The sequence below is a fragment of the Strix uralensis genome, chromosome 5, assembly GCF_047716275.1.
Source record: "Strix uralensis isolate ZFMK-TIS-50842 chromosome 5, bStrUra1, whole genome shotgun sequence".
In the NCBI taxonomy this organism is placed as follows: Eukaryota; Metazoa; Chordata; class Aves; order Strigiformes; family Strigidae; genus Strix; species Strix uralensis.
Genome location: NC_133976.1, coordinates 86,560,702 through 86,572,558, shown reverse-complemented (window position 1 = coordinate 86,572,558; position 11,857 = coordinate 86,560,702). Strand labels below are relative to the sequence as shown.

At 45.6% G+C, this 11,857-nt stretch overlaps 1 protein-coding gene across 7 annotated transcripts in view; it reads right to left on the bottom strand.

Annotated features, from left to right (window-relative positions):
• Positions 1–10,275, bottom strand: part of LOC141944846 (protein mono-ADP-ribosyltransferase PARP12-like) — a 31,026-nt gene extending 20,751 nt beyond the window's left edge. For 4 of the 7 annotated variants that reach the window (XM_074872092.1, XM_074872091.1, XM_074872093.1 and 1 more), the window contains exons 1-2: positions 9,438–10,275; positions 6,362–6,494 (exon numbers count right to left, since the gene is read on the bottom strand). In XM_074872092.1, the coding sequence (XP_074728193.1) occupies positions 6,362–6,494; positions 9,438–10,168 (864 nt within the window). In that variant the 5' untranslated portion in view covers positions 10,169–10,275. The remainder of the gene's footprint in view (positions 1–6,361; positions 6,495–9,437) is intronic. The other 3 variants (XM_074872095.1, XM_074872088.1, XM_074872089.1) reach the window with 3 other exon arrangements.
• Positions 10,276–11,857: the final 1,582 nt, after the last annotated feature.

The window sequence follows — 11,857 nt, the reverse complement described above, 5'->3', positions numbered from 1 at the left end:
TCTTTATTCCTCTGATCACCAAAAAAGAGAGATGCAGTGAATTGGACCCAGGGAACAAATCACACACCAAAAACTCCTTCGTATTGCCCACGAAGCACCACAGCAACACTTCTGCTCCTGCAGCACAGAGGAGCGGACCGTAACAAGAAAGCTGCTTTGAGGAGGACACACAGCTGTCAGGCAGCCAGCCTCAACTGTCACAGATCCCCTCTCAACCCCTGTTACAAGCAACAGAGACAGTTTTTATGCTGTGTTGCAACTGAATATAGATAGATTTATATATCAAATAGGGAATTGAAGATTGCTGGGATGGCAGTGTTTAAAAGACTGAAGAAAATCAGGCCAGTTTCAACTACAAAACAACCCTTTACTGGATTCATACTCATCAACGATACCCATCGCCAATGGAGAGTTCCTCAGCACTATCAGTATCATGTACAGAACAATTAGCCCTCACAAACTTACTCTAAATTAGGTGGGAGCATACAAAGCCACAGAACTGATGTAATTTCAGTGAGCACTGATGGCTACTAGCCTTGATGGTTCTTAGCCTCTGAGGGAAGCAGAAACCAAAGGGAGTTGTCTTCTTTCTTCACCATCTTCCCTCTGTCATTGCGGATGCTTTATGCTTTTCTACCCCTAACACCCCAAAGAACGCTCTCGTTCGCTTTTGCAATCTTCTTTTGGGGATCTGAACTTGTTCTGGTTTTGCTTGTTCTACTGGATTATTCTGCTTCCATCACATACCCTTCCTGCCTGCTCTGCAGGATTTTAGTTTTACCAGATACTTGCAGATTTTACTTCCACAACTTTTCCCACATCCTGTTTGTGCAACTGTATCACAACTTTCCGTTTAACCCCTTGCAATTATGGCTATTATTTATATATTTAAGCTTAGCTGCATCACCAAATGCTATCAGTGGTGTTACAATCTGTTGGGTGCCCGTGCAAGGTGCTGGCAGCAGGGGTGGCCTCTGTGAGAAGAGGCCAGGGGCCGACCCGCATCAGGCACAGCTGCCTCTGACAGACCCACCACAGGACACAGCTGAGGCCATCAGCTGAGCTGGTGGCAACTCTGGCAAAAATGTATTTAGGAAAGGAAAAAATGCTGCAAGGGGAGCTGTGGGGAAAGTGGGAGAAACAGCCCTGCAGACACCAAGGTGAGAAGAAGGAAGGGGAGGAGGTTGTTCAGGTGCCCAAGCAGAGATTGCCCTGCAGGGCCACCTACAGCTGGTTGCCCAGGACCGTGCCCAGATGGCTTTTGAATATCTCCAAGGGGGGAGACTCCACAACCTCTCTGGGCAACCTGCGCCAGTGCTCAGTCACCCTCCCTGTAAAAAAGCATTTCCTGATGTTCAGAGGGAACCTCCTATGTTTCGGTTTGTGCCCATCTGAAGTGCTAAGGCTTGGACAACAGGCCAAGCCAGAGTTGACCTATAGATGAATCCTGTATATTTTATAACTGATAACCATTGTGCTAGTAGGTATTGTGCTAGGTTATAACAAACCACCTATGCTGATGTAAAAGGTGCTAAAGTGTTGAAGTACTGAAGCCTGAACAACAGGCCCTGAGCCAAAGCTGCTAACTTAGTATGTAGTCATTAGTGAAATATGTATGCTCGTTAATTAAAGATGTAGCTTAGATAGCATAAAACATGTCTATCCTGAACATATCTTTATCCCTCTTTGTGTAGGAGCAAGTCTGGCCTTGTGACCAGATGTGTGACCTTGCTCATATATAAAGTAGATAAGCAGGGAAACTCCCTTCGCTTCCTCCTTGAGCCCTGGCCAGGCTCTGGGGGAATCTAATGTGAGAGTGAAAACAGGTATTTCCACTTAAAACAAAGGTGCCAGTTATTCTGGCTTGCTGATTTCTGGTATGTAAGGCTGGACCCTCTTGCAGCGACTTTGGATGCCTCACCTACGGGTGGACGCACCGTGTAGGGTTTCCCACTTGCCGAGACAGGTTCTCCAAATCCTCGCTGTAACCGGGGCTGCCCAGCGACTGTGGGTCTGGATGATGGGAACGGGTGCAAGTGGTGATGGATCTTTCTTAATCACTATTCTCCCTCTCACGTAGTAATGATTTGATGCATTACCCTGTGTTTTCCTATTTGTTTGCTTTAAGTGCATTATTCTGTCTTTTCTTACTGCATGTTTTCTGTATTACTCTGTTAAATTATTTGGTTATCACCAGTAAAATATGCCTCCTCTTTTCACTCTGGTGTCCCAGTTTAATTGGTATCCTTAATCAGCAAAACACCATCACCTCTGGTCCTGGGCACCACTGAAAAGAGCCTGGTTGTGTCCTCTTTACACCCTCCCCTTCAGGAGTTTGTAATCACTGATGAGATAGATCTCCCTGAGCCTTCCCTTCTCAAGGCTAAAAAGACCCAGCTCTCTCAGCCTATCCTCATGCGAGAGATGCTCCAGTCCCGTCACCACCTTAGCGGTGCTGCACTGAACTCCTCTTCCAGCAGCTCCATCACTCTCTCATACTGAGAAAATAAATTTTGGAAAATTAATTTTGGACCCGTTTTCAGCTTCTGTTGTGGGCTGCTGTGGAAGATATTATAATGAGGAGTTAGCAACTTCTAGCAAATCTAGGCAGTTTACCTGTAGGTTGCAGAGGCCCACACGTTATCGTTAGCGACAGCCACATGACGAGAGTACATACCATTAGCATGGACTGCCTGTAACAATACAACCTGCAGGTACTGTTTGCAAGAGTTGTTCCTATAGAGATGCATAAGAGCATAATGCTCTCAGTGAACCTCAGTGTACCATCTAGAACATGTATGAAAACCAATAGGTTTGGGGGTTTTTGGGGGTGTGTGTGTGCCCCGAAAAACGCTATAAAGATGTGAAGAACAGCAAGGATGCTGAACCTCCCCACGGATGGTAATTCTGCACAGCAAGCCATGGGCTACCAGAGAGATCTGTCTGATGCTGGACTGTTGTGGGTTCCCATGACATCAGAAGGGACACATAAGATTTCTTCTCATTATGACCTTTAGTAGTAACCAGCTATTTATCTTAAGCATCACGTGCCTTTCCTAGTCAGATCCAAAAGCACCAGCGCCTGCCAACGCAAAGCAGTTATTCACCTACCCAGAATTTTGGGTAAGTCACTTCCTTTTTCTCTCCTTTATTTTCTCAACTTTGTCCGAGGAGAATGCAGAAAGGCTTATCATCTACCGAGCACTCCAAGATCTATGCATCAAGAACATATGCAAGTGCTAGGTAATAACAGTTACTAAAGAACTCAAATCTTACACCACTGCCAAGGGATGGTCTTCCTCAGTTGAAGAATGTTGCTCTATTTTGGGGGCCTGATACCACTCAAAGTGTTACCTCCATCTAAAATGTACGTGCCTCATCTGAGTGCCTACCTAAGAAGGAAAAGTAAGTTAAGGCTTTAAAGATGCAATTTGTTTTTCTACCCCTAGATAACTAGTGAAGTTCCTGACTTGAAAACAGTTAGTCCAACATCCCCCAGAGACAGATAATCAAGCACAGATTAAGGACTCTGATATAAAATTATACAGTAGTCCTTTGGTTCAAAGGAGTAATGCAGTTCTCTGAATGCTCCTAGAAAAACTTAAAATCACTGCTTCCTTAATAGGTCTTACCCCAACCCAATCCTTTCCTCTTAACTTCAATATCCTCTCCTCTCTATAAACCTTCTCCTCCAGGAATACTGCTAATCAAAACCAGAAGCAGAGAGTCCAGCTTGTCAAGCAGCCTGAAGCTGGTTTAAGAATCACCAAAAAAAAAGCATAAGACTTATGTCAGACACAGGTTTTGGGGGCTATTTGGGGGCCAGGAATTGTTTTCGTGCTTGCATCTTCCTGCTCAAGACAGTAAGAAAAAAAAAAAAAAGCAACTAAAATATACTCTCTCAGCTTTTACCTGATTGTATTGAAAACATTTTGTACGAAGCATCCATTACACAAAATATCACTTTACGATAGTGAAAATAGCAGCCACTTAAGTTACTAAGTGAAGCTTCCAGAGATTTAAGGACACTGAATCTGGTTGAGAGTGAATTTGTAGAGCATCAAGAAGAAGATGCATTAAAATGATGTTAGTATTCAAGACAAAATTTTTACATGGGAGCATCAGAATAAACTACCAAACGAGAACAAAGCGCTGCCTCAGCTAAATAGGGAATCCACTATTCAGCTACATCAAGAAAGCACACTGCCCTTTGCCTTCACCAAGAAACAAAAAAAAGAAGAGCCAGAGAGAAGGTAAGGGAAAGTGCAAAAACCTCTGATTTCAGGGTGCTGTTGTGTTTTTCTCACCCTGCACCCCAGTTCAGATCACAGAAGATCAAAGTTTCCTCTTGCTCGAGAGCTTCATACATGCCATTTGTCAGCATTTCAACAAAAGAAACCACCAAGGCAGCTTTCCCATCCCTCTCCCCAGCTCTCAGGTTTATAAGTGGCCTGCATTGATCACTGCTTTCTGTTGTTTCTGCTATTTTAGTCCACAACAGGAGTTAAGGTGCTCAATTAGAGCTAATTAAAGATGCCTGCTAGCGGTGAGGGCTGAACAGATCTATAGAGAAGAGCTTAAGTGTAATATCAATCAATGATGGTTGCTACTATCTCCTCATTACTGGGAGTAATTAGACAAGAAACGCTTAAGTTTTAGATGCAGCTGAGTGGGACAAAGATGTTATTAATCCTCCTTGCTCATCACCACCATATTCCTTGAATCTGACAGCACAACATATTTTAAAACACTACCAAAAAAAAAAAAAACATTGTCAAAGCCCAGCACTGTCACAGCGGGGAATAAGAAAACAGAACTGTTACGCCAACAGACCGGTGGAGATTATAACCTCCAACAGACAAGGGAAACGGGCAGTACTCTGGTAATTTCTTAAGCAGGAACAGCTGTACCCAGAACAGGGTATTCTTGGCTTTGAAACAGCCACACCTTGAAGACAGCACTGCCCTTACACACATGTGCAGAACCTGAATGAATTGTTCAGCCAAATTTAACAAAATCAATGACTTGCACACTAAACCAGACAAAGGTTGTCTCTTAGAAAATCAGTGTACCAAAATTCAGAGCACTTTGGAAAGGGCAGATTTTACAAAACCTGACTGCAGTCATTTGGTCATTTCCTCATAGATTTTTCTTACTCTCCTACACCCTCAAGCACCAAAATGTGCAAGCCTACTGTTCTGGTTTCAGCTGGGATAGAGTTAATTTTCTTCCTAGTAGCTGGCACAGTGCTCTGTTTTGGGTTTACTGTGAAAGTAATGTGATAACACACTGATGTTTTAGTTGTTGCTAAGAAGCAGTTAGGATAAGTCAAGGACTTTTCAGTTTCTCATGCTTTGCCAGCAAGGAGGAGTACAAGCTGGGAGGAAGCATGGCCAGGACAGCTAACCCCAACTAGCCAAAGGGCTACTCCATGCCATAGAATGTCCTCTCAGTATAGAAACCGGGGGGGGGGGGGGGGGGGGGGGGGGGGGGGGAGTTGGCTGGGAGGGGCCAATCAGTGCTCCTGCATCAGTCAGCGGGTGGGGAGCAATTGCATTGTGATCACTTTTCTTGGGTCTTATTTCCCTCTCTTTCTGATACATTTCTTTTCATTTCAGTTATTAAACTGTTCTTATCTCAACCCAGGTGTTTTACTCCCCCCCCCCCCCCATTTCTCCTCCCCATCCCACTGGGGCGGGGGGAGGAGTGAGAAAGTGCTGCGTTGGGTTTAGCTGCCGGCTGGGATTAAACCACGACACGTAGGTAGGCTGAAAAAGGAAAGGGGCCCTCGCTTCCTAGTCTTCATCATCTCTTGGACAAGAGCCAACAAACTTGGCTTTGGTCAGGCCTTTTATCCTCTAAGCACGTACAACGACTGTGATCTTTCACCTCTGTCTTGCTTACTTCACCATCTGTAAATCTCTGGTGAAGCTGCTGATTTTTTTTGTTTGCTTATTTTGAGTAACTTTATGGCTATGCTGTTGGGATGACAGGGATGGCCCACAAAACAGGCCGCAGCCGTGCTGTCTGCTTCCTGCAGCTCTTCTCTTGACAAGTCATAGATGACATGGCCTTATCGAAGTGCAAGCTGTCTGGTATTTATGCAACACACCCCTCTGTGTTTAACAGTTTCCTTGCTGTTATTTTTTTTTGGTTGTAAGCACTTTCACAGCCCCGGGTCTATATTTCTTCTGCTGCTTTCACACACAGCCATTGCCATTCATACTTCATTCAGACTAATCTTAACAATACTGCTACATATCTTAACAGCTTGAAACTGAGATCAGAACTTCACGTTCTCTCTTGCCCTCTCCCATTCCTAACTAACAAAAGCGTCTCTTAAGAAATCAGTACAACTCACATCAGGTAGGAGGAAAGGGTCATTCTGGAGAAGGAGGACTCGCAGCTCATTCTCATCAAGGCCAGACAACTCGTGGGTCTTTAGAACTTTTTTGTTCTCAGCGCTGAGGATGTCATGCGAGTACTTGCAAGATCTGCAAGAAAATACACAGAAATATCAGTTTTTACTTCTTCAGTCAAGCGGATTTAAAGAAAAACTTCAGATTCCATGGCTTTTCCCAAGTTGCATGTTGAGAAAGGCAGTTTGCCAAAAGTCTCTGTGAACATTTAGATGGTCTCTGTAATTAGCTAGAGAATAGACCAAACGTGTAACTCTGTGACATACAGTAGCGTTATTATCCCCATTTTAAACATCAATGTGACCAGACTTTTAAGAAATCTAGCAGCACAGATCTGAAGCCAAGTCTGTCTACCCCACACCTTCCTCTCCTCCAGTAAGAGGTAAGTCAAGTCACACGACTCGAACAGTTGGAGGTGAGGCTAATTTTAGAGCAATACATCAACAATGGCGGAAGTTGCAACACCCTTGATTTTGTGAATGTAAAAGGTTGTTGTCCATGTAAAGAAAGATGCAAGAGTCTGAGAGAGCAAACCAAAGAGATAATGAAGCTGAAAACACCACAGTTTGTTATCTTTGCTGGTTGGGAAGTTAAAAAAAAAAAAAACAACCAAGAAAGTTCAACAGCTTCTGGGTTTTGGTAAAGAAGCCATTAAATGACAATAACGAAGATGCTGGTGACACTTACTAACCCAAGAGAAACAGCTGAAGTGAGTATGAAACAGAAAGAGAGAGATTGTGATTTTTTTGCATCTATTTGAAAAGATACTGCAAATCAATAACAAGAGGAGAAACGCAGTTAATCTGCACATTAATTCAATGCAGCAAAATACACCTTCCTTATGGCTTGCTCTTCAAAGGCGTGATTTGATAGAGCCTTAAGACTAGACATAACCAATAAAAGCATCTGTTAATCTATCAGACTCAAGTCTCTGTTCTCTTTATGCTTTTAGCATCTAGTTAACTCTTGAAACTCTCCTTGTGAAAGCTTTTTTACCTCATGCTGTGTCTGAATCCAATCCTTCTGTACAGACCCTTGGGGAGAGCTTTTGGCCCTGACCCCCACTGCCTGTTGGACACAGTGCTTTGGAAGCAAATAAGCAAGAAGGCGAAGTCTGCAGGGCAGAAGTGTGCCATCTTTGGTGCTGAGAAATGATCTTCTAAAGATATTAGATTCTGTAGGCACTCAATTAGTGGCCATGAAAGGTAGGTGAGCTACAGAGTATTCAAGGTAGGAGCCATCACCAGCATTCCTCCACAGTTAACTTCAGATTCCACCGACAGTCACACAGTGATCTACATCACTTGAGTACATATTTCTAAGTCAAAGGTTGAAACAGTCCACAAATACAATGATAACTAATCAGCTGAGTTTAATAACACATTTAGAAAAAAAAAAAAGTTATTTGCCAGACAAGTTAAAAACGAGTTTAACTGGACTAAAATCCTGATTCCACTAAATAGGAAGACCCCAGTAACTTGCACAGGCATTTTTCTTTCCAGAAATTATAAACCAAAAAGGTTGCAAGATCTGGAAGCAAAGCTAGATTTTACCTTATCAGTTAAAAACTGTTCTCTGCCTTGATGCATGTGGTCCACCTAGCAGTATTTCTACCCTCTCATTTTAATCAGGTTCCCTCCCACAAAAGGCATACTCTTTGTTTTACTATTTATTACCACCTACAAAGGTGACTGTAAATACTTAGTGCTACTGAGAGGAGCAAATGGCTTATCATTACAAAGGGAATCGCCTCACTGCACATTTTAATTCACACGGAGTCATCCAGCACAAGTGCCTACATGCACTTGAAGGTATTTCTAACAGTGAATCACACAGAAGCTTATCGTACCGTCCATAAAGTGAGAAACAGCAAGAAAATCTTAGCAACCTGACACTTCACTAGTACCATTCTGAGATAGACATGGCCTTTCCCCTCCATGCTCTTCAGACCCAAGCACATAACGAGCTGTTTTGCTGGGGCAAAGAGGAAAAACCTGGTGGGATATCAGCATGTTACTAACACTGCAACGGCGCAAGACCTGGGTCTTGGGGGCTTAAACTTCAAATTCTTCCATCAGAGCTCACAGCTGCCATTGATTGCCACTGAAAAGCTTCCGGTTTTCACTTCCGCCTTTGTTTTTAGTTTCCTTTATCACTGTACTGATGTGCATGGGAAATTAAACACGGCTTCTCACAGAAAGAGCTGTAGTTGACTTACAGTAAACGTTCATAACTTTCTAGATTAAAACCAGAACATGCTAGCACTTTGCTTTTTTTTTTTATTAGAGAAATATTTGTAAACTATTTCATCCAGATGCCAGGGGGCTGAGGGACAGGTGTGGCAGGCAAGCGGCTTTAATGAAAAAAAAAAATGTATTACTGACAAAGTGTCACGATTTAGGCCCAGCCAGCAATTAAGCGCCACGCAGGTGCTCGCTCACTCCTGCCCCCCGCCCCGTGGGATGATGGGGAGGAGATTCGAAGAAAAAAGTAAAAACTCGTGGGTTGAGGTAAGGAGAGTTTAACAGGACAACACAATGAGAGAATAATAATGAAAACAGAAAGCAGAGAGGGAGTGCAATTGCTCACCACCCGGAGCCCAGTGCTCAGCCCGTTCCCGAGCCGCGACCCACCCCCCCCATCCCCTCAGCTTCTTGTGAAAATTAACTCTCATCTTGTGAAAACTCTATCCCAGCCTGACCCAGGACACAAAGAAAAACATGGCTTCCGGAAACCGCCACCTACCGCCGTCACTTCGGGCTTTTTACCGAAACAGCGGGAGCAGCAAGCGAGCCCTCCGGGAGCCAGAAACGCCCGGCACGAGGCTGTACCCCGGCGGGGGGGGGGTATGGGGGGGTGCTGTGCCCCTCCTCCGGCTGGAAGCCGCGGCAGAAGGGGCCGGGGCGTCCTCAAGCTGCCGGGACAGCCCCGGAGATCCCGGGGAGTGGGGGGGCCGGTGGGGGGGGGGGGTTGGGGTGCCCCCGTTTCCCCCCCCCCCCAACCCCGAGGGCTGCTCACCTGACCCCCAGGTTGCACCTGCCCATGAGGTGGAGTTTGCAGAGGTGCAGCCGCTCGCAGCCGCCGCACTCCTTGCGGACACAGAGCCGGACGCCCGACAAGGCCAAGACCCGCGTCCCGCCATCCTCCCGCAGCACCAGGAACCGCTGCGGGCCCGCCGCCCACAGCGTCTCCTCCAGCTGCTGCGCCGAGAGCCCGATGTACCGCCGCAGCTCCGGCAGCTCCAGCTCCCCGCCGTGGGCGCAGAGGGTCTTGGTGAGGAAGCAGCACACCGCCGGGTCGCTCATCGCTCCCCCTTCCCTTCCGACAGCGGAATGAGAGTGGGAGTGGAAGTAAGAGCGGGGCGGGAAGTAGCGGCCGCCGCCGCGCCGAGCTCGAGAGGAATCGAAACCGAAGGCGCGGGGCGGGGCCTGAGGCTGAGGGAGCGCTGAGGGGGGAGGCGGGAAACCGCCGCCAGGGAAGCGCGCAGCCTTCCTCGGCTCAACACCACCCGCGGGACACGACCAATCGTGCCAGAAGTGACAGAAAGGCGTGTGGGGTTTTCTTCTTTTTTTTTTTTTTTGTTTTTTGGGGGTTGGGTTGTGTTTTTTTAAATGCCAGGTTCTTTCCTGTTTCTGACGTTTGCATTCGGTCTGAGCTGCCGCCCGGGGTGAAATTCCACTGGTAGTAATGGGTTTGGTCCCTACGCATCGAGTGCGGAGCCCAGCTAGTCCCTCACAGAGTGTGTACATTGAGCAGAGCACCGGCGTCCACTGAGGGATTTCCTGCTACCTTCTGCTCTCACTACCTGTACATAACACTGATGTTATCCAAAAAGCAGATTCGTGCCCGGTGTGCGATAACCCAATCTTAACACACTCAGAAGTGATACTCTATTTATTCAGGCCTGGGTGCTTGGTAGACTTTTCCACAAATCAAGCGCCCCAACAGCAGGTTTTCATTCTCCTTTTATACACAAAAATCAGAGGTTAGTACTTTTCCAAACATGCCTGTTATAAAATTGTTAGTGACTAACATAAAATTATAATACGGCTTAAGGGTCTTAACCTGGGCAGGGGTCTTTTTGACCTGTGGGTGTTATTTTTAGTATTGATATATTGAAGATAGCTCACTTGCAGGACAGTCAAAAGTTAGTTTCATTGCCAAGTTAATTAATCGATTAGTCACTTTGCCAGGCTGTCAACTCATCCTCAACACAATCCCAGACATCCTCTTTATGGTCCAGGATGTTCTGCTTATTTTCTAGGGTCTGGAGATCCTCCTTTATGAATTTCTTATCGCTAATCAAGGTCATCTTGACCACACTTCAAAGTCTCACTCAACCAAGCTTCAAAACCTTGTAATTGTCTCCATATGTGCAGTAACTATAGCTACTAGCACAATTATAGCAACTAGCACAAGCAATAGGACAAGAGGGAATGGCCTCAAGCTGCGCCAGGGCAGGGTCAGACTGGCTCTTAGGAAGTATTTCTTTCCAGAAGGGGTTGTTGGGCGTTGGAATGGGCTGCCCAGGGCAGGGGTGGAGTCCCCATCCCTGGAGGGGTTGAAGAGTCGGGTTGACCCAGGGCTGAGGGATGTGGTGGAGTTGAGAATGGTCAGTGTGAGGTTAATGGTTGGACTGGAGGATCTTCAAGGTCTTTTCCAACCAAGATGATTCTGTGAAATTCTGTGAAATTATTAACCAGGGCTACTAACAAACGTAAATTATACTATATCAATAACACAAATGTAGTACAGAGCATTAAGCATATAACATAGGAGAAAAACTTGGCATACCCAAATAATTCTTGTATTTATGTAGTAATGCCATTCCTTTTCTTTCTTGCAGATTGGCAGTCAGCGGCTGATCAGCGCTGGTTGCAGCAGTGGGTGTCCCGGCAGGGGGTGTGAAGCAGAGAACTGGCTGATTCCTGTTAATGCTGAAGCAGGGCTTGGGAGAGTCTGCGGGACTGGGGACAAGCACGGCAAATCCTGAACCAGAAAGATGGGGAGAGGGCTGAGTACTCAATCCGTTTGAGATGAGGTTTCAAGCTTAAGGAACAGTAAGTATCAATTGCTCCCTCTGGATCAGGAAGTTAACCTCAAAAATAAAGTGAATGCCAGCCTGTGTCGCCTGGTGCTAATGCCTGGTTTGAAGGGCATGTGAAACTACACAGCTGCTGTCACGATCACTGTTCAGGTCATAGAAAGGGAACCACCTCAAGGAATGGGAGGAAGGTGGTACAGTCTGTGGTTTTGCTCTTTCTTTGTTGAAGGAAATGTTATGGAAGGATCTTTTCATTGGGCAAATTTCCCCGTATTTGCCCTCTTGCTATGATGCTTGAACAAATGAAGTAATTTTTAAAAAACAAGAGAAAAGGAGAGGTAGAAGGAGTTTGCCACATCAGTTCTAGCTTTAAAGAAGTAAATTGATAGTTCTG